At 38.4% G+C, this 23,682-nt stretch overlaps 1 protein-coding gene across 1 annotated transcript in view; it reads right to left on the bottom strand.

Moving 5' to 3' along the window:
- LOC128646838 (centromere protein F) overlaps window positions 1–23,682 on the bottom strand; it is a 131,744-nt gene that overhangs the window by 56,392 nt on the left and 51,670 nt on the right. The window contains exon 4 of the mRNA XM_053699637.1: window positions 23,545–23,637. Coding sequence (XP_053555612.1) covers window positions 23,545–23,637 — 93 coding nt within the window. The remainder of the gene's footprint in view (window positions 1–23,544; window positions 23,638–23,682) is intronic.

Below are 23,682 nucleotides of genomic sequence, written 5' to 3'. Positions count from 1 at the left end.
TCCCCCTACATCTCAGAACTTGTCTCTAGATACTCTCCCTCCCGTCTCCTTCGATCAGCTCAGGATCTCCTCCTCTCCTCCTCTCTTGTTACTTCCTCATATTCCCGTTTACAGGACTTCTCCAGACTGGCCCCCATCTTGTGGAATTCCCTGCTTCGCTCCATAAGACTCTCCCCTAGTTTTAACAGCTTCAAGCACTCCCTAAAAACTCTACTATTCAGGGATGCATACAACCAACACTAACCTTCCCTAACGCCATTGCTTTCCCCTTGAACCCCTTAGAATGTAAGCCTATGGGCCCAGCTGTTTACAGATCACTTCATAAGAGCCGACTACAACAGTGAAACTCTCTGCAGGGCCCTCTACCCACCTGACCCCTACAAAAGCTATCCTGTACACCGACTATGTTTATAGCGCTGCGGAATCTGTTGGCACTCTACAAATACCTGATGATAATAATAATAATAATAATAATAATAATAATAACTAAAGTGTTAAAAAGTACACTAACAACCATAAACTACCTATTAACCCCTAAACCGAGGCCCTCCCGCATCGCAAACAATATTTTTAAGTTTTTAACCCCTAATCTGTCACTAAAAAACATATTAACTCCCCGACATCGTCACTACTATAATAATCTTAACCCCTAAACCCGCGTCCTCCCACATTGCAAACACTATTTAAATATTATTAACCCCTAATCTGCCATCCGCCCCCACATTGCCCCCACTATAGTAAAGTTATTAAGCCCTACACCACCTCCACTATAATAAACCTATTAACCCCTAAACCGAAAGCCCCCACATCGCAATAAACTAATTTAAACTAGTAACTCCTAAACCCAAACCCCCCTAACTTTATATTAAAATTACAATTTCCCTATCTTAAATTAAATTAAAACTTACCTGTCAAATTAAAAAAAACTAAGTTTAAACTAACAATTAAACTAATATAGTTATTAAACTAAAATTAAACTAACTACCAATTAAATAAAACTAAACTACACATTAAAAAATCCTAACACTACTCTAAAATTACAAAGTATCGAATTACAAAAAATAAAAAAATACTAAATTATAAAAAAATAACACTAAATTACGGAAAATGACAAGCAAAATTATGCAAAATAAAAAGAATTACACCCAAAATAAAAAAAAAACCTAGCCTACAATAAACTATCAATGGCCCTTAAAAGGGCATTTTGTGGGCCAAAAAAACACAACCCCCCCAACAGTAAAACCCACCACCCAATCAACCCCCCAAAATAAAAAAAAAATAATTCTAAAAAAATCTAAGCTACCCATTGCCCTGAAAAGGGCATTTGTTTGGGCATTGCCCTTAAAAGGGCATGTATCTCTTTACATTGCCCAAACCCTAAACTAAAATAAAAACCCACCTAAAAGAACTTAAAAAAGCCTAACACTAACCCCCTGACAATTCACTTACAGTTTTTGAAGTCCCACTTGAACGATCTTAATCCCGGAGTTTAAGTCCTAATCCAGGCGGCAAGAAGTCTTCATCCAGACGACCTCTTCAATCTTCATCCCGGCGGCGACGTCCTGATCTAAGTGGCGAGAAGTCTTCATCCAGACGGCCTCTTCCATCTTCATCCCGGTGGCATCTTCTATCTTGATCCTTGAGGCGCAGAGCATCCTCTTCATATAGTCACCGCCATACACTGGATCTTCAATGCAAGATGGCTTCCCTTGCATTACTATTGGAATTAGGGCTGCTAAAATCCTATTGGCTATTCAAGTCAGCCAATAGGATTTAAGCAGTTCTAATTCTATTAGCTAATTCGAATTAATATTAATATTTAATATTTAAACATTCTATATATATTTTTTTATTTTTTTTAAATTATTTTTGCATCATGTATAATAATTTTTAATAATTAGTATTTGTGGCTCGGTGATGCTCTGGGGCTGCTTTGCATCCTCTGGCACTGGAAACCTGTAATTTGCGGAAAGCAAGATGGATTAACTGAAGTATCAGGAAATCCTAAGAGAAATCTCATGCCGTCTGTGAGGAAGCTGAAGCTTGGGCGTTATTGGACTTTCCAAAAGGACAGTGATCCCAAGCATAACTCAAAATACACCAAGGCTTGGTTGCAGAAGAAGTCCTGGAAGATTCTATATTGACTTGAACTATTCTATTGGGATTTGAAGGAGGCCATTTTTCATGAGATTCCTCAGGAACGCTGCTAGAAGCGGGTGTCTGGTTATGCATCTCGTTACCAGCAGTAATAACAGCTAAAGTGTGCTCTACTAAGTACTAAAGATGCCCACCATTAAGGGGTTAAATAATTTTAAGACTGCAGAATTCATTTATAGTTGCATTTTCAGTTGAATTTGGGGAAACCACTTGAAGCATTTGTTGTGTTGAGATATTTCAATTAATTTTGTTTGATTTGTTCATTGCAAACAGCTGAAAGTCTGTACATTTTGACTATAAACCTGATTTGCAATAGGGGTTGAATAATGTTTATTACAGCTGTATAAATGAGTACATTGTAGCCCTTTGCTGGCAAGTAGCTGAAAACATGAAAAATCAAATTTATAAATAGATATTCCTATATTTATATAGGGATTTGGGTCTGATCCTGCAGTCATGGGGCATATTGGCACTAATGAAGGAATCAGCAGGAGACGGAGTGTCCTAAAAAATTACTTCAGGAAGTTAGGAAGCAAGCTTATAGCAAGGACCTCCAATTTTCGAAGACATTACCAGTGCCATGTGCTAACCCAGTAAGACAGAAGGAGCTAAGGTCAGTTAATTCCTGGTTAAAAAAATGGTTTAAAAATTAGGGGATTGGTTTTTTTAGAGCACTGGGCTGACTTTTTACTTGGGTACAATTTGTACAGTAAGAATGGATTGCACCTGCTTTGGAAGATTAGGCAAAAAAGAAAAGGACAGATCGCTGGGACTACCGCTTCTTGGAATATTCTGCGGGAAGCACAGATCACGGAGAGGGAGTGGCACAACCGGATGCAAGCCGCAATGGAAACGCGGCTCTGTGCAATTTGAGAACAGTGTTGTGGGCCTCAAGTACCTCCCATTGAAGCTGGATCTCTCTGCACAGTCGAATTGTCCCCTGGCTAGGATACAGCACCCATATTCAAAGCTAAGTACCTAATATAATGGACTGTATAGCATTATGGTGTGCATATTGGAAAAGTTTCTGCTGAAAGTCAAAGGCCTGTGTGATGCAGACTGTGTGTAATAGTCTGTAATAGTAGCAATTTGAACAAGCCTTTAATTTTGTTTTGTAACTAAGAACCAACAATTGCCTCAAAAGTAGATTTGTAACATAAAAGAAGCTTGATGAATTCGTTGTCAGTGCTTCATATAATGTATTACTATTTGCCCAATAAGTGACAGTTTATTAACTTCATAAACTGTATTTCTTTCAGGGCAATTGATAATGCAAACAGTTCAAATTAAGCAGTAACGTAAAATATAGTATTCCTTGATTAGGCAGGTAAATTTCATCAAATTAAGTAAGGATAACGATTAATAATGAAATAATTAGGTCTGACCTGAGAACTCAGGAGTTTGTTACTTGTCCGTTTGCTATGAACAGCAGCGTGGTACTCACAGGGAGAGCGGTTGTGGCTGCAGCTGATGACGTCACCGCTACTTGCTGTGCTGTGTCTGAAGCTGCTTGAATCCTGTTACCTTGTAAATGCTTCAGGGTTTGATGTCGAGTTAGTTTGATTTCCTTATAGTATGAAATATCTTCCAGTGTTGAATTGAGTAGTAGAGCTGCTAGATGTAGGAATGAAAAATAAGAGATGTTAACAGTAACTCTTCAAATAAGAAATTGTGAGGCTGTTGGAGAGTGAGGAAAAACTCTCAGTGTCACGCTTGTGCTGTGAATCCTTTCTCAATTAACCAGCAATGAGTGCTGGGGGGAAGTGCTTGATATAGGAGGCTCTTAAAGGGACAGATCATTAGCAAGCAGTAACCCTGACAGAGCCCCCCACAAAAAGAACCACAGCGAGGTTCAAGGCCTGGGACGATCAGGGTTACGTCTATGGAAGAGAGAAATCAGACGTGGAGCAGATATGTTCGAGGCAGGCTCCCAGGAATCATCTTCATGGCCAAAACCTTTCCAATGAACCAAATAGAAAAGATTCCCACGACGGAGTCTAGAATCCAGAATGCTATGAACCTCATACTGGCTATCAAGGGTAGCAGAAGGTATTGGGTCTTCTGATGTAATATTTGATATGGGTAGGTTGCAAGGTTTAATAAGAGACACATGGAAAGTCGGATGTATCTTAAAAGTTGATGGTAGTTGGAGTGTAACTGTTGTTGGACCATTTACCCTGACGATAGGGTAAGGACCCAAAAAGAGTTTACCTAGTTTCCTACAAGGATAAGGTATCTTGAGGTTCTTAGTGGAGAGCCATACTTGTTGTCCTACGGAATATTGAGGACTAGGTCTGTGGCGAAGATCATAGTACCTGCGTTGTGTTGCCTGTGCCTGAAGAATATGTTCACGAATTGAAGAAAAGTTGGCAGAAATGTCATTAACCAGATCATTCACCTGAGGACATGGGGTGTCAATTTTCGGAAGTAGTGTGAAATTTGGATGTAAACCATAATTCACAAAAAATGGTGATGTGCCAGTTGTGGAACTCTTATTATTATTATAGGCAAATTCTGCTAGGGGCAAGTAGGTGGCCCATGAATCTTGTTGGTGAGAGCAGAAGCAACGTAGGTATTGTTCTAGCCACTGGTTCACCCTCTCCGTCTGCCCATTCGTTTGAGGATGGTAAGCAGTGGTGAGTTTTTGTTCTATATGCAGAGCAGCACACAAATTTCTCCAGAACTTAGATGTGAATTGGGTTCCACGGTCACTAAGGATGGTTTTAGGTATTCCATGCAGTCTTACAATGTTTTGAATGAACAATTCACTGGTGATCTTGGAAGTGGGTAGGGAGGTAACCGGTATGAAATGTGCCATCTTTGAGAATAGATCGGTGACAACCATTATAGTGGTGTATTTGTTAGAGACAGGTAAGTCCACGATAAAGTCCAGGGATACCGCCTCCCAGGGTACTTGTGGTACAGGTAAAGGCTGTAAAAGACCCACAGGGAGTTGTTTAGAAGGTTTGGAGGTTGCACATATAACGCATTTAGAAATATATTCTTTGAGATCGAGGTTAAGAGTAGGCCACCAAAAAGATCTCTTAAGTAAATCCAAAGTTTTATCCCTTCCCATGTGTCCAGCAAGGGGGGACTCATGAACTGTTTTCAAGATTGAAGATCTAAGATTTTGAGGTATGTATAGCTTCCCATCCTTATAGAGTAAGCCATCAGAATTGTAGGTAAGATCTGTATGAGGTACTGATGGATCAATAGCAGTAGCATCTTTTATCACTGTAGTTAGACTTGTTATAACACCAATGATAGAGTCCTTAGGGACAACAGTAGTAGGAATGCATGGTATTATAGGTTTAGGACCTTGTCTAGAGAGGGCGTCAGCCTTGCCATTTTTTGTACCAGGCCTGTAGGTAATGATGTAATGGAAACGAGAAAAGTAAAGACTCCAGCGTAATTGTCTGGAGGATAGGGTTCGATTAGACTGAAGATATTGCAGATTTTTGTGGTCAGTATATATGACAGTTGGTTGTGTTGCGCCCTCAAGCAAGTGCCTCCAGTGATCGAAGGAACACTTTATTGCAAGTAATTCTTTCTCGCCAACTGGATAATTTAACTCTGCTGGTTGCATCAATCTAGAGAAGAATGCGACCGGATGTAAGGGATCTTTGAATGATTTCCTTTGAGAGAGGATTGCCCCTATTGCGAACTCAGAAGCGTCAACTTCCAGGATGAATTGCTTTTCTAAATCCGGGTATTGGAGAATGGGTGCTGTAGTGAATTTATTTTTTAAAAGGTCAAATACCTGTTGAGTATGGCTTGTCCACCTGAAAGGATGATTCAATTTGGTGAGTTCAGTAAGAGGTTTGGTAATAGCAGCAAATCCAGGAATGAATTTCCTATAATAATTTGAGAAGCCAAGGAAACGTTGAACATCTTTCTTACATTGAGGAGTTGGCCAATTATGAATGGCCTGAACCTTGTCATCTTGCATCTTGATTCCTTCAGGGGAGATGTTATAACCCAGAAAAGAGATATTATTTGATTCAAATATACATTTTTCTAGTTTAGCGTATAGGTTATTTTTTCGTAACCTAGTGAGAACCTCTCTAACATGCATTCTATGTTGATCTAAATTTTGTGAGTAAACTAGAATATCGTCCAAATAGACAACAACATATACATCCAAAATATCTCTGAAAAGATCATTGATTAAGCATTGGAATGTTGCTGGGGCATTGCACAGACCGAATGGCATCACTGTATATTCGAATAGCCCATATCTAGTCCGAAAAGCAGTGAGCCATTCGTCGCCAGCTCTCATTCGTATAAGATTATAGGCACCTCGAAGATCCAATTTCGTGAAAATTGAGGCCCCCCTTAATCTTTCAATTAATTCAGGGATCAAAGGTAGGGGGTACCTGTTTTTTCTGGTACGCCTGTTCAATTCCCTGTAATCGATAATTGGTCTTAACGTGCCATCTTTATTGGTAACAAAAAATATGCCTGCACCTGCAGGAGAGGTACTAGGTCTTATAAAACCTTTTCGGAGGTTCTCATCGATATAATTTTTAAGGTGTTCTAGTTCTGGTTTTGAAAGGGGGTAGATATGTCCATAGGGAATTGAAACTCCTGGGAGTAAATCAATAGGACAATCGTAATCCCTATGAGGGGGCAAACATTCAGCTTCTTTTTTATTAAAAACATCTGAGAAGTCTGCATATTGTTTGGGTAAAATATTATCCTCAACCTGTAGCATAATTAAATCTGATGATGTCTCACTATTTTGAGTGAGATGAGGGAAAGATAAACTGAGGTCATTCCAGTTTATAGTTGGTTTGTGTTTACAAAACCAATTTATACCAAGGATTACATTAAACATTGGTGAAGATATGACATCAAAAGTGAGTGTTTCTGTGATGTGTGTGCAAGATATTACCTGTAATGGTGTAGTTTGGTGTGTGACAGGACCTGATTTTAAAAAAGAGCCATCAATGACCTTCACAGAGACTGGAGTTTTCTTAGAGACCAGAGGTATTTTATTCTGTTTCACAAAAGAAAAATCAACAAAATTTCTACATGAGCCGGTGTCCAGGATAGCTTCAGTTGTTATCCTGATTTGATCCCACTGTAAAATAATAGGGATAGTTAAATATGAGGGTTTAATGGTTTTCATCAACAGGGATTCAGAGATGTTAGGCAACCTACCCTTCTTATTCTTAGCCAGAACTGGGCAGTCCTTTACTTCATGTGTGGGGCAGGCACAATACATGCACAAACTATGCAACTTCCTCCTAGTCTTTTCCTGAGAGGAGAGGGGACCCTTCATAAAGCCTATGTCCATAGGTTGCGGTGATTCCTTAGTTTGATAAACAGGAGTGGAGAGAAAGCTTTTTGTACCGCTAGCCTTTTCAGAGCGGCGTTCCCTAAGCCGTCTATCTATGTTAATAGTGAGAGAAAAGAAATCTTCCAATGAATCTGGAATACCTGTGCGTGAGAGTTCATCCTTTATATCCTCAGACAACCCTAAACGATATTGAGTTTTAAGGGAGACCTCATTCCATCCCGAATCGCGGGCAGAAATTTTAAATTGTGTGATGTAAGACTCCACTGGGTTCTTTCTTTGTTTTAAAGATCTAAGTAAGTTTTCAGCTGTGACCTGTTTGAAAGGGTCATCATATAATGCTGACATTTGATCAAAGAATTCATCTAGAGATCCCAGTATTGCATCATCATTTTCAAAAAAAGAGTCAGCCCAAGCCCTAGGTTCCCCCCTCAAATATGATATCACAGTGAGCACTCTTGATCTTTCTGTGGGATAAGTACGTGGCTTTAATTGAAAAAGCAACAAGCAGGAGTTTTTAAACTCTCTGAATCTTGAACGGTCACCAGAGAATTTTTCTGGGGGGGAGACCATGGGTTCAGGGATAGAATCTGCACTTGCAGGTTTAGGTGCCAGAGTCTCTCTTAAGCAGGCCTTCAAAGCCTGATTTTCCACTTGTAATTCATGGAAAGAACCTGATAGAGCTTCTAATCTGTCTGACAGGACTTGAACTTTATCACTTAAAAGATCTTGTTCCATAATTGCTGTTGAGAGTATATGTTTAGTATAGGATAATTCTGTGTACACAAACACTAAATCCTTGCTTCCTTATGGCTGGTTAATTCTGTAATAGTTTGTATTTGTAGCAATTTGAACAAGCATTTAATTTTGTTTTATAAATAAGAACCAACAATTGCCTCAAAAGTAGGTTTGTAACATAAAAGAAGCTTGATGAATTCGTTGTCAGTGCTTCATATAATGTATTACTATTTGCCCAATAAGTGACAGTTTATTAACTTCATAAACTGTATTACTTTCAGGGCATTTGATAATGCAAACAGTTCAAATTAAGCAGTAACGTAAAATATAGTATTCCTTGATTAGGCAGGTAAAGTTAATCAAATTAAGTAAGGATAACGATTAATAATAAAATAATTAGGTCTGACCTGAGAACACAGGAATTGTTACTGGTCCGTTTGTTATGAACAGCAGCGTGGTACTCAGAGGGAGAGCGGTTGTGGCTGCAGCTGATGACGTCACCGCTACTTGCTGTGCTGTGTCTGAAGCTGCTTGAATCCTGTTACCTTGTAAATGCTTCAGGGTTTGATGTCGAGTTAGTTTGATTTCCTTATAGTATGAAATATCTTCCAGTGTTGAATTGAGTAGTAGAGCTGCTAGATGTAGGAATGAAAAATAAGAGATGTTAACAGTAACTCTTCAAATAAGAAATTGTGAGGCTGTTGGAGAGTGAGGAAAAACTCTCAGTGTCACGCTTGTGCTGTGAATCCTTTCTCAATTAACCAGCAATGAGTGCTGGGGGGAAGTGCTTGATATAGGAGGCTCTTAAAGGGACAGATCATTAGCAAGCAGTAACCCTGACACTGTGTGAGCACAGCATATTATCTAAAACTGCCTTTTCTTGAGACAGGAGTGTGGGTTTCACAGAAAGATTGTTAACTGTTTTTAACAGGCTTTGATTTGTATCAAGCCTGTCATTAAATCAATCTTAATTTGGTTTTGAAGGCTTTGCAGGCTCCTCCATTTGAGCCTATGCATTCTTTGGACATTAAACTACTTTCTTGGAAAGTGTTGTTCCTTTTGGCCATCTCTTCTGCTAGAAGAGTTTCTGAATTATCTGCTCTTTCTTGTGAATCTCCTTTTCTGATTTTTCATTAGGATAAGGCGGTTTTGCGGACTTCATTTAAATTCTTTCCTTAGGTTGCGGTTTCTAACAACATTAATAGAGAAATTTGCATACAAAGAGAGAAGCGCTCTACCAGGAACGAACAACAGCTCAGTGGCTTGTTCTATGGCGATTTACCACCCGGAAGCAGCCTCTTTTAGAGCAGTGTGCTTTTCCCAGAAGAAAACTTTCCTGAAGTATATCAGTCTGATCCCGCCAAGTAAGGTCAGTCTAGCCCCGAAATACCAGGCAATTCTCCTCTGAAAAAGGAACATGACAACCCCAGACGATCGTTTCGGCCTCCTATGGGCCTCGTCAGTGAGGTGCAGCCACATTCCTCTAAGCACACTGGGCAAGGAGTCCACGTCTGGTTTCCCCCATCACCCATAGGGAGACTTCCCCAGGGTCATAATAATTTGCATACAAAGAGAGAAGCGCTCTACCAGGAATGAACAACAGCTCAGTGGCTTGTTCTATGGCGATTTACCACCCGGAAGCAGCCTCTTTTAGACCAGTGTGCTTTTCCCAGAAGAAAACTTTCCTGAAGTATATCAGTCTGATCCCGCCAAGTAAGGTCAGTCCAGCCCCGAAATACCAGGCAATTCTCCTCTGAACAAGGAACATGACAACCCCAGACGATCGTTTCGGCCTCCTATGGGCCTCGTCAGTGAGGTGCAGCCACATTCCTCTATGCACACTGGGCAAGGAGTCCACGTCTGGTTTCCCCCATCACCCATAGGGAGACTTCCCCAGGGTCATAATAATTGTTGTCCCTTCCTTGTGTCCTAATCCTAAGAATTCTTTGGAGAAATCCTTCCATTCTTTGGATGTGGTAAGAGCTTTGAAATATTATGTTGAAGCTACTAAAGATTTCAGGAAGACTTCTAGTCTATTTATTATCTTTTCTGGTTCTAGGAAAGGTCAGAGGGCTTCTGCCGTTTCCTTGGTTTCGTGGTTAAAGTTTAGTTTCATTCAGATTATTTGGGGTTGGGTCAAGCCCTGTCTCAGAGAATTACAGCTCATTCAGACTAGATCAGTCTCCACTTTGTGGGCTTTTAAGAATGAAGCTTCAGTTGATCAGATTTGCAAAGCAGCAACCTGGTTTTCATTGCATACATTTACTAAATTCTACCGTTTTGATGTATTTGCTTCTTCGGAAGCAGTTTTTGGTAGAAAAGTTCTTCAGGCAGCTGTTTCAGTTTGATTCTTCTGCTTTTGATTTAAGTTTTTTTCATTTAATGAGAATTACTTTATATTTTGGGTTGTGGATTATTTTTTCAGCGAGAAATGGCTGTTTTTATTTTTATCCCTCCCTCTCTAGTGACTCTTGCGTGGAGTTCCACATCTTGGGTATTGCTATCCCATACGTCACTAGCTCATGAACTCTTGCCAATTACATGAAAGAAAAACATAATTTATGTAAGAACTTACCTGATAAATTCATATCTTTCATATTGGCAAGAGTCCATGAGCTAGTGACATATGGGATATACAATCCCACCAGGAGGGGCAAAGTTTGCCAAACCTCAAAATGCCTATAAATACACCCCTGGCCTCACCACACCCACAATTCAGTTCAATGAATAGCCAAGCAGTGGGGTGATAAGAAAGGAGTAGAAAGCATCAACAAAGGAAATTTGGAAATAATTGTGCTTTATACAAAAAATCATAACCACCATAAAAAGGATGGGCCTCATGGACTCTTGCCAATATGAAAGAAATGAATTTATCAGGTAAGTTCTTACATAAATTATGTTTACTTTCATGTAATTGGCAAGAGTCCATGAGCTAGTGACATATGGGATATCAATACCCAAGATGTGGATCTTCCACTCAAGAGTCACTAGAGAGGGAGGGAATAAAAATAAAAACAGCCATATAAAATAATCCACAACCCAAAAAATTAAGTTTATTTTCATTTTTTAAAGAAAAAAACTTAAATCAAAAGCAGAAGAATCAAACTGAAACAGCTGCCTGAAGAACTTTTCTACCAAAAACTGCTCCCGAAGAAGCAAATACATCAAAAGTTGCCGCTTTGCAAATCTGATCAACAGAAGCTTCATTCTTAAAAGCCCACAAAATAAGCTTGATGAATCAAAAGTTTCAACCAAGAAGCCAAGGAAATAGCAGAAGCCTTCTGACCTTTCCTAGGACCAGAAAATAAAACAAATAGACTGGAAGTCTTCCTGAAATCGTTAGTAGCTTCCACATAATATTTCAAAGCTCTTACCACATCCAAAGAATGTAAGGATCTCTCCAAATAATTCTTAGGATTAGGACATAAGGAAGGGACAACAATTTCTCTACTAATGTTGTTAGAATTCACAACCTTAGGTAAAAATTGAAAAGAAGTCAGCAAAACTGCCTTATCCTGATGAAAAATCAGAAAAGGAGACTCACAAGAAAGAGCAGATAACTCAGAAACTCTTCTAGCAGAAGAGATGGCCAAAAGAAACAACACTTTCCAAGAAAGTGGTTTAATGTCTAAAGAATGCATAGGTTCAAATGGAGGAGCCTGTAAAGCCTTCAGAACCAAATTAAGACTCCAAGGAGGAGAAATTGACTTAATGACAGGCTTAATACGAATTAAAGCCTGTACAAAACAGTGTATATCAGGAAGTATAGCAATCTTTGTGTGAAATAAAACCGAAAGAGCAGAGATTTGTCCTTTCAAGGAACTTGCAGACAAACCCTTATCCAAACCATCCTGAAGAAACTGTAAAATTCTAGGAATTCTAAAAGAATGCCAGGAGAATTTATGAGAAGAAAACCATGAAATGTAAGTCTTCCAAACTCTATAATAAATCTTTCTAGAGACCAATTTACGAGCTTGTAACATAGTATTAATCACTGAGTCAAAGAAACCTCTATGACTCAGAACTAAGCGTTCAATTTCCATAACTTCAAATGTAATGATTTGAGATCCTGATGGAAAAATGGACCATGAGATAGTAGGTCCGGCCGTAATGGAAGTGGCCAAGGCGGGCAACTGGACATCCGAACCAGATCCGCATACCAAAACCTGTGTGGCTATGCTGGAGCCACCAGCAACACAAAAGACTGTTCCATGATGATCTTGGAGATCACTTTTGGAAGGAGAACTAGAGGCGGGAAGATGTAAGCAGGATGATAACACCAAGGAAGTGTCAGCGCATCCACTGCTTCTGCCTGCACATCCCTGGACCTGGACAGGTATCTGGGAAGTTTCTTGTTTAGATGAGAGGCCATGAGATCTATCTCTGGAAGACCCCATATCTGAACAATCTGAGAAAACACATCTGCATGGAGAGACCACTCCCCTGGATGTAAAGTCTGGCGGCTGAGATAATCCGCCTCCCAATTGTCTACACCTGGGATATGCACCACAGAGATTAGACAGGTGCTGGATTCTGCCCAAGCAAGTATCTGAGATACTTCTTTCATAGCTTGGGGACTGTGAGTCCCACCCTGATGATTGACATAAGCCATAGTTGTGATATTGTCTGTCTGAAAACAAATGAACGGTTCTCTCTTTAGCAGAGGCCAGAACTGAAGAGCCCTGAGAATTGCACGGCGTTCTAAAATATTTATTGGTAATCTCGCCTCTTGAGATTTCCAAACCCCTTTTGCTGTCAGAGTCCCCAAACAGCTCCCCAACCTGAAAGACTCGCATCTGTTGAGATCACAGTCCAGGTTGGCCGAACAAAAGAAGCCCCTTGAACCAAACAATGGTGATCTATCCACCATGTCAGAGAGTGTCGTACATTGGGATTAAAGGATATTAATTGTGATATCTTTGTATAATCCCTGCACCATTGATTCAGCATACAAAGCTGTAGAGGTCTCATGTGAAAACAAGCAAAGGGGATTGCGTCCGATGCTGCAGTCATGAGACCTAAAACTTCCATGCACATAGCCACTGAAGGGAATGACTGAGACTGAAGGTGCCGTCATGCTGTGACCAATTTTAAATGTCTCTTGTCTGTTAGAGACAGAGTCATGAACACTGAATCTATCTGGAAGCCTGAAAAGGTGACCCTTGTCTGAGGAATCAAGAAACTTTTTGGTAAATTGATCCTCCAACCATGTTTCCGAAGAAACAACACTAGTTGATTTGTGTGAGATTCTGCAGTACGTAAAGACTGAGCTAGTACCAAGATATCGTCCAAATAAGGAAACACTGCAATACCCTGTTCTCTGATTACAGATAGTAGGGCACCCAGAACCTTTGAAAAGATTCTTGGAGCTGTTGCTAGGCCAAATGGAAGAGCAACAAATTGGTAATGCTTGTCTAGAAAAGAGAATCTCAGAAACTGATAGTGTTCTGGATGAATCGAAATATGAAGGTATGCATCCTGCAAGTCTATTGTATAATGTCCTTGCTGAACAAAAGGCAGAATAGTCCTTATAGTTACCATCTTGAAAGTTGGTACTCTTACATAACGATTCAAAATTTTCAGATCCAGAACTGGTCTGAATAAATTTTCTTTCATTGGTACAATAAATAGGTTTGAATAAAACCCCAAACCTTGTTCCTGAGGAGGAACTGGCATGATTACCCCTGAAGACTCCAGGTCTGAAACACACTTCAGAAAAGCCTGAGCTTTTACTGGATTTACAGGGATACGTGAGAGAAAAAATCTTCTCACAGGAGTTCTTACTCTGAATCCTATTCGATACCCTTGAGAGACAATGCTCTGAATCCAATGATTTTGGACAGATTCTATCCAAAAATCCTTGAAAAACCTTAATCTGCCCCCTACCAGCTGAGCTGGAATGAGGGCGGCACCTTCATGCAGACTTAGGGGCTGACTTTGGTTTCCTAAATGGCTTGGATTTATTCCAATTTGAGGAAGGCTTCCAATTGGAAGCAGATTCCTTGGGGGGAGGATTAAGTTTATGTTCCTTATTCTGACGAAAGGAACGAAAATGTTTAGAAGCCTCAGATTTACCCTTAGGTTTTTTATCCTGAGGCAGAAAAACTCTTTTTTCCCCAAGTGATAGTTGAAATAATAGAATCCAACTGAGAACCAAATAAATTATTACCTTGGAAAGAAAGAGATAGTAATCTAGATTTAGATGTCATATCAGCATTCCAATATTTAAGCCACAAAGCTCTTCTAGCTAAATACATGGATCTAATATCAATTTTGATAATATCAAAAATGGCATCACAAATAAAATGATTAGCATGCTGCAGTAAGCGAATAATGTTAGATATGTCAGAATCCAATTCATGTTGCACTAAATTCTCCAACCAGAAAGTTGATGCAGCCATAACATCAGCCAAAGAAATAGCAGGTCTGAGAAGATGACCTGAATATAAATAGGCCTTCCTTAGATAGGATTCAAGCTTCCTATCTAAAGGATCCTTAAAGGAAGTACTATCTTCCATAGGAATAGTGGTACGTTTAGCAAGAGTAGAAATAGCACCATCAACTTTGGGGATTTTTTCCCAAAACTCTATAGATTTTGCTGGTAAAGGATACAATTTTTTAAACCTTGAAGAAGGAATAAAAGAAGTACCTGGCTTATTCCATTCCTTAGAAGTCATATCAGAAATAGCCTCAGGAATAGGAAAAAACCCTGGAGAAACCACAGGAGGTTTAAAAACAGCATTTAAACGTTTATTAGACCCAACGTCAAGAGGACTGGTTACCTCAATATCCAAAGTAATTAACACTTCTTTTAATAAAGAACGCATAAATAAATAAGTAGATTTGTCAGTGTCAATGTCTGAGGAAGGATCTTCTGAATCAGATAGATCCTCATCAGAAGAGGATAAATTATTATGTTGTTGGTCATTTGAAATTTCATCAACTAAATGAGAAGTTTTAAAATACCTTTTTCGTTCATTAGAAGGTGGAAATGCAGACAAAGCCTTCAGAATAGAATCAGAAACAAATTCTTTAAAATGTACAGGTATATCATGCACATTAGAAGTTGAAGGAACTGCAACTGGCAATGTACTATTACTGATGGAAACACTATCTGCATGTAAAAGTTTATCATGACAACTATTACAAATAACATTCGGTGTAATAATTTCTACAATTTTACAACAAATGCACTTAGCTTTGGTAGAACCGATGCCAGGCAGCAATGTTCCAGCAGAAACTTCTGAGGCAGGATCAGATTGGGACATCTTGCACAATGTAAGAGAAAAAACAACATATAAAGCAAAATGATCTATTTCCTTATATGACAGTTTCAGGAATGGGAAAAAATGCAAAAGCATAGGCCTCTGATAGAGAAAAAAGCAAGAGGCAAACATACAAGGGGTATTGAAATAATGAAAAATAACCAGAAATGACACACTCGCGTCACTGATGACGCCGCCATGGGAAAAGTATCGGCGTCACGTATGACGCTGGAAATGACGAAGTTGCGTCATAAACGTATTTTTTCGCACCAAAAATATTTGCGCGACAAGAATGACGCAATAAAGTTTAGCATTTGACGCACCCGCAGGCCTAATACCCGCAATTGCAAGAAGTAGTCAATTTGAAAAAAGACTAAACCCCAGGTAAGAAATACATTTCTTAAAATGTTTATATTCCCAAATATGAAACTGACAGTCTGCAGAAGGAAATACATGAACCTGACTCATGGCAAATATAAGTACAATACATATATTTAGAACTTTATATAAATGCATAAAGTGCCAAACCATAGCTGAGGTGTCTTAAGTAATAAAAAACATACTTACAGAAAGACACCCATCCACATATAGCAGATGGTCTACATGGCCATCATGCAGCACTCATGCAGGCCCAGACCATGACACTGCCACCACACATGCTTGACTGTAGGCAAGACACACTTGTCTTTGTATTCCTCACCTGGTTGCCACCACACATGCTTGACACCATCTGAACCAAATAAGTTTACCTTCGCCGCCGCGGACCTGAAAAAATACGCCTAAGTTATCAAAAAAAGCTGTCAAAAAGCCGCAGGGCGATGAGCAGAGGACTGTGAGAGTTATCACACATCCGATCTCGCTGCTCTTCGGCTGTTTGACAGCTTTATTGCTAGCCTGTCACTAAGCACTCACACTAAACTACACTGTTCTACCCCCTATACCGGCGCCCCCGGAGCCCCCCGCAACTAAATAAAGTTACTAACCCCTAAACCGCCGCTCCTAGACCCCGCCGCAAGTCTTATAAATGTATTAACCCCTAAACCGCCGTTCCTAGACCCCGCCGCAAGTCTTATAAATGTATTAACCCCTAAACCGCCGCTCCCGGACACCGCTGCCACCTACATTATACCTAGTAACCCCTATCCTGCCCCCCCTATACCGCCGCCCTCTGTAATAAAGTTATTAACCCCATCCTGCTGATCCCACACCTCGCCGCAAATAAATAAATAGTTTAACCCCTAAACCGCCGCTCCCTGAACCCGCCGCAACCTATATTAAATTTATTAACCCCTATCCTGCCCCCCCTACACCGTCGCCACCTATAATAAATTTATTAACCCCTATCCTGCCCCCCCTACACCGTCGCCACCTATAATAAATTTATTAACCCCTATCCTGCCCCCCACTACACCGCCGCCACTGTAATAAATTTATTAACCCCTAAACCTAAGTCTAACACTAACCCTAACACCCCCCTAACTTAAATATTAATTAAATAAATCGAAATCATATTTATATTATTAACTAAGTTAATCCTATTTAAAACTAAATACTTACCTATAAAATAAACCCTAATATAGCTACAATATAAATAATAATTATATTCTAGCTATTTTAGGATTTATTTTTATTTTACAGGTACCTTTCAATTTATTTTAACTAGGTACAATAGCTATTAAATAGTTATTAACTATTTAATAGCTTACCTAGCTAAAATAAAGAGAAATTTACCTGTAAAATAAAAACTAACCTAAGTTACAATTACACCTAACACTACACTATACTTTAATAAATTATTCCTATTTAAAACTAAATACTTACCTGTAAAATAAACCCTAAGATAGCTACAATGTAATTCATAATTACATTGTAGCTATTTTAGGATTTATATTTATTTTACAGGTAACTTTGTATTTATTTTAGCTAGTTAGAATAGTTATTAAATAGTTATTAACTATTTTATAACTACCTAGCTAAAAGAAATACAAAATTACCTGTAAAATAAATCCTAACCTAAGTTACAATTAAACCTAACACTACACTATCATTAAATTAATTAATTAAACTACCTACAAATAACTACAATTAAATACAATTACATAAACTAACTAAAGTACAAAAAATAAAAAAAAAAGTTACAAACATTTAAAAACATATTACAACAATTTTAAGCTACTTACACCTAATCTAAGCCCCCTAATAAAATAACAAACCCCCCCAAAATAAAAAAATGCCCTACCCTATTCTAAATTAAATAAAGTTCAAAGCTCTTTTACCTTACCAGCCCTTAAAAGGGCCATTTGTGGGGGCATGCCCCAAATATTTCAGCTCTTTTGCCTGTAAAAGAAAAATACAACCCCCCCCAACATTAAAACCCACCACCCACATACCCCTAATCTAAACCAAACCCCCCTTACAAAAACCTAACACTAATCCCCTGAAGATCAAACTACCTTGAGTCGTCTTCACTCAGCCGAGCAGCGATGGAACCGAAGTGGACATCCGGAGTGGAAGAAGTTAATCCTCCAAGCGGCGCTGAAGAAATCTTCCATCCGATGAAGTCATCATCCAGGCGGCGCTGAAGAAGTCTTCGATCCGGGCGATGTCATCTTCCAAGAGGCGCTGAAGAGGTCTTCTATCCTTGCGATGTCATCTTCCAAGCCGGGTCTTGAATCTTCATCCCGCCGACGCGGAACATCCTCCTTTCCCGACGAACTACCGACGAATGAAGGCTCCTTTAAGGGACGTCATCCAAGATGGCGTCCCTTCAATTCCGATTGGCTGATAGGATTCTATCAGCCAATCGGAATTAAGGTAGGAAAAATCTGATTGGCTGATGGAATCAGCCAATCATATTCAAGTTCAATCCGATTGGCTGATCCAATCAGCCAATCAGATTGAGCGCGCATTCTATTGGCTGTTCCGATCAGCCAATAGAATGCGAGCTCAATCTGATTGGCTGATTCTATTGGCTGTTCCGATCAGCCAATAGAATGCAAGCTCAATCTGATTGGCTGATTGGATCAGCCAATCGGATTGAACTTGAATCTGATTGGCTGATTCCATCAGCCAATCAGATTTTTCCTACCTTAATTCCGATTGGCTGATAGAATCCTATCAGCCAATCGAAATTGAAGGGACGCCATCTTGGATGACGTCCCTTAAAGGAGCCCTCATTCGTCGGTAGTTCGTCGGGAAAGGAGGATGTTCCGCGTTGGCGGGATGAAGATTCAAGACCCGGCTTGGAAGATGACATTGCAAGGATAGAAGACCTCCTCAGCGCCTCTTGGAAGATGACATCGCCCGGATCGAAGACTTCTTCAGCACTGCCTGGATGATGACTTCATCGGATGGAAGATTTCTTCAGCGCCGCTTGGAGGATTAACTTCTTCCGCTCCGGATGTCCACTTCGGTTCCATCACTGCTCGGCTGAGTGAAGACGACTCAAGGTAGGATGATCTTCAGGGGATTAGTGTTAGGTTTTTGTAAGGGGGGTTTGGGCTAGATTAGGGGTATGTGGGTGGTGGGTTTTAATGTTGGGGGGGGTTGTATTTTTCTTTTACAGGCAAAAGAGCTGAACTTTTTGGGGCATGCCCCCACAAATGGCCCTTTTAAGGGCTGGTAAGGTAAAAGAGATTTGAACTTTATTTAATTTAGAATAGGGTATGGCATTTTTTTTTATTTTGGGGGGGTTTGTTATTTTATTAGGGGGCTTAGATTAGGTGTAAGTAGCTTAAAATTGTTGTAATATTTTTAAAATGTTTGTAACTTATTTTTTTATTTTTTGTAACTTAGCTTTTTTTATTTTTTGTACTTTAGTTAGTTTATGTAATTGTATTTAATTTTAGTTATTTGTAGGTAGTTTATTTAATTAATTTAATGATAGTGTAGTATTAGGTTTAATTGTAACTTAGGTTAGGATTTATTTTACAGGTAATTTTGTATTTCTTTTAGCTAGGTAGTTATTAAATAGTTAATAACTATTTAATAACTATTCTAACTAGCTAAAATAAATACAAAGTTACCTGTAAAATAAATATAAATCCTACAATAGCTACAATGCAATTATTAATTACATTGTAGCTATCTTAGGGTTTATTTTACAGGTAAGTATTTAGTTTTAAATAGGAATAATTTATTAAAGTATAGTGTAGTGTTAGGTGTAATTATAACTTAGGTTAGGATTTATTTTACAGGTACATTTCTCTTTATTTTAGCTAGGTAAGCTATTAAATAGTTAATAACTATTTAATAGCTATTGTACCTAGTTAAAATAAATTGAAAGTTGCCTGTAAAATAAAAAAAAATCCTAAGATAGCTAGAATATAATTATTATTTATATTGTAGCTATATTAGGGTTTATTTTAAAGGTAAGTATTTAGTTTTAAATAGGATTAATTTAGTTAATAATATTAATATGATTTAGATTTATTTAATTAATATTTAAGTTAGGGGGGTGTTAGGGTTAGTGTTAGACTTAGGTTTAGGGGTTAATAATTTTATTACAGTGGCGGCGGTGTAGTGGGGGGCAGGATAGGGGTTAATAAATTTATTATAGGTGACGACGGTGTAGGGGGGGCAGGATAGGGGTTAATAAATTTATTATAGGTGGCGACGGTGTAGGGGGGGCAGGATAGGGGTTAATAAATTTAATATAGTTTGCGGCGGGTTCAGGGAGCGGCGGTTTAGGGGTTAAACTATTTATTTAGTTGCGGCGAGGTGCGGGATCAGCAGGATAGGGGTTAATAATTTTATTATAGGTGGCGACGGTATAGGGGGGGCAGGATAGGGGTTAATATATTTAATATAGGTTGCGGCGGGTTCAGGGAGCGGCGGTTTAGGGGTTAATACATTTATTATAGTTGCGGTGGGCTCCGGGAGCGGCGGTTTAGGTGGGAATAACTTTATTTAGTTGCGGCGGTGTAGGGGGGACAGATTAGTGGTGTTTAGACTCGGGGTACATGTTAGGGTGTTAGGTGTAGACAGCTCCCATAGGAATGAATGGGATGTCTGGCAGCAGCGAACTTGTACTTTCGCTATGGTCAGACTCCCATTGATTCCTATGGGATCCGCCGCCTCCAGGGGTGGCGGTTTGAAAACCAGGTACGCTGGGCCGTAAAAGTGCCGAGCGTACCTGCTAGTTTTTTGATAACTAGCAAAAGTAGTGAGAATGTGCCGCACTTGTGTGCGGAACATCTGGAGTGATGTAAGAATCGATCTGTGTCGGACTGAGTCTGGCGGATCGAAGCTTACGTCACAAAATTCGACTTTTGCCGGTCTGGAGCCTTTGATAACTAAGGCGAATCAGCCTCGCCACAAATACGCTGCGGAATTCCAGCGTATTTGAGGTTGACGGCTTGATAACTAGGCCCCTATGTGTTGAGTTATTTTGAGGGGACAGATAATTTACACTGTTATACAGGCTGTATACTCACTACTTTACATTGTAGTAAAGTGTCATTTCTTCAGTGTTGTCACATGAAAAGATATAATAAATATTTACACTGTTATACAGGCTGTATACTCACTACTTTACATTGTAGTAAAGTGTCATGTCTTCAGTGTTGTCACATGAAAAGATATAATAAATATTTACACTGTTATACAGGCTGTATACTCACTACTTTACATTGTAGCAAAGTGTCATTTCTTCAGTGTTGTCACATGAAAAGATATAATAAAATATTTACACTGTTATACAGGCTGTACACTCACTACTTTAAATTGTAGTAAAGTGTAATTTCTTCAGTGCTGTCACATAAAAAGATATAATAAAATATTTACACTGTTATACAGACTGTACACTCACTACTTTACATTGTAACAAAGTGTCATTTCTTCAGTGTTGTCACATGAAAAGATATAATAAAATATTTACACTGTTATACAGGCTGTACACTCACTACTTTACATTGTAACAAAGTGTCATTTCTTCAGTGTTGTCACATGAAAAGATATAATAAATATTTACACTGTTATACAGGCTGTATACTCACTACTTTACATTGTAGTAAAGTGTCATTTCTTCAGTGTTGTCACATGAAAAGATATAATAAAATATTTACACTGTTATACAGGCTGTACACTCACTACTTTACATTGTAGTAAAGTGTCATTTCTTCAGTGTTGTCACATGAAAAGATATAATAAATATTTACACTGTTATACAGGCTGTATACTCACTACTTTACATTGTAGTAAAGTGTCATTTCTTCAGTGTTGTCACATGAAAAGATATAATAAATATTTACACTGTTATACAGGCTGTATACTCACTACTTTACATTGTAGTAAAGTGTCATTTCTTCAGTGTTGTCACATGAAAAGATATAATAAAATATTTACACTGTTATACAGGCTGTACACTCACTACTTTACATTGTAGTAAAGTGTGATTTCTTCAGTGCTGTCACATGAAAAGATATAATAAAATATTTACACTGTTATACAGGCTGTACAATCACTACTTTACATTGTAGTAAAGTGACATTTCTTCAGTGTTATCACATGAAAAGATATAATAAAATATTTACACTGTTATACAGGCTGTACACTCACTACTTTACATTGTAGCAAAGTGTCATTTCTTCAGTGTTGTCACATGAAAAGATATAATAAATATTTACACTGTTATACAGGCTTTACACTCACTACTTTACATTGTAGTAAAGTGTCATTTCTTCAGTGTTGTCACATGAAAAGATATAATAAATATTTACACTGTTATACAGGCTGTATACTCACTACTTTACATTGTAGTAAAGTGTCATTTCTTCAGTGTTGTCACATGAAAAGATATAATAAAATATTTACACTGTTATACAGGCTGTACACTCACTACTTTACATTGTAACAAAGTGTCATTTCTTCAGTGTTGTCACATGAAAAGATATAATAAAATATTTACACTGTTATACAGGCTGTACACTCACTACTTTACATTGTAGCAAAGTGTCATTTCTTCAGTGCTGTCACATGAAAAGATATAATAAAATATTTACACTGTTATACAGGCTGTACAATCACTACTTTAGGTTGTAGCAAAGTGTCACTTCTTCAGTGTTGTCACATGAAAAGATATAATAAAATATTTACACTGTTATACAGGCTGTACAATCACTACTTTAGGTTGTAGCAAAGTGTCACTTCTTCAGTGTTGTCACATGAAAAGATATAATAAAATATTTACACTGTTATACAGGCTGTACAATCACTACTTTAGGTTGTAGCAAAGTGTCACTTCTTCAGTGTTGTCACATGAAAAGATATAATAAAATATTTACACTGTTATGCAGGCTGTACAATCACTACTTTAGGTTGTAGCAAAGTGTCACTTCTTCAGTGTTGTCACATGAAAAGATATAATAAAATATTTACACTGTTATACAGGCTGTACACTCACTACTTTACATTGAAGTGTCATTTCTTCAGTGTTGTCACATGAAAAGATATAATAAAATACTTACACTGTTATACAGGCTGTACACTCACTACTTTACATTGTAGTAAAGTGTCATTTCTTCAGTGTTGTCACATGAAAAGATATAATAAAATATTTACACTGTTATACAGGCTGTACACTCACTACTTTACATTGTAGTAAAGTGTCATTTCTTCAGTGTTGTCACATGAAAAGATATAATAAATATTTACAAAAATGTGAGGGGTCTACTCCCTTTTGGGGGATACTGTAGATATATAGATATATAGTTTACAAAAAAAACATTATATATACATTATATATAGAAATATTTATTTAAGAATAAGTAGAACATATACTGCTCAATAAAGTGCATTGGAATGGGAAATATTCATATTTCATGTTGGGATTGCACACTCAAGTAAACACAAATGTGATAGTGTGTGAGTAAGGATGTTAGGATGATTTTCACTTTTTGTTTGTGAGGGAATACTTAAATGTGTTTGCAATGTTCAAGTTCAGCTTTTTGCGTGCACTGTTAGTGGTCATGCGCAAACTTTTTACTTTCAATTTGTAATACGAGCGCAACCAGGCGTGAACAAAAAGTCTCTATCTAGAAAAGTTAACAAGCTAGTGGGAGCGAGTGTATCAATGAAAATACTCACAGTGCACAGCTAACCCGATGGTCGCCGCAAGCAACAGGAGGCAAACGAGCAGCAAAAACACTGTAGAATATTTAGCCAGAGCAGCAAAGAAATCTACAGACAGAAAAAAACACGTGTATTTAATGTGATGTATAAATG

This window comes from Bombina bombina, chromosome 2 (assembly GCF_027579735.1).
Source record: "Bombina bombina isolate aBomBom1 chromosome 2, aBomBom1.pri, whole genome shotgun sequence".
In the NCBI taxonomy this organism is placed as follows: domain Eukaryota; kingdom Metazoa; phylum Chordata; class Amphibia; order Anura; family Bombinatoridae; genus Bombina; species Bombina bombina.
The sequence above is the reverse complement of the archived record's forward strand: the minus strand, read 5'-3'. Positions and strand labels throughout refer to the sequence as shown.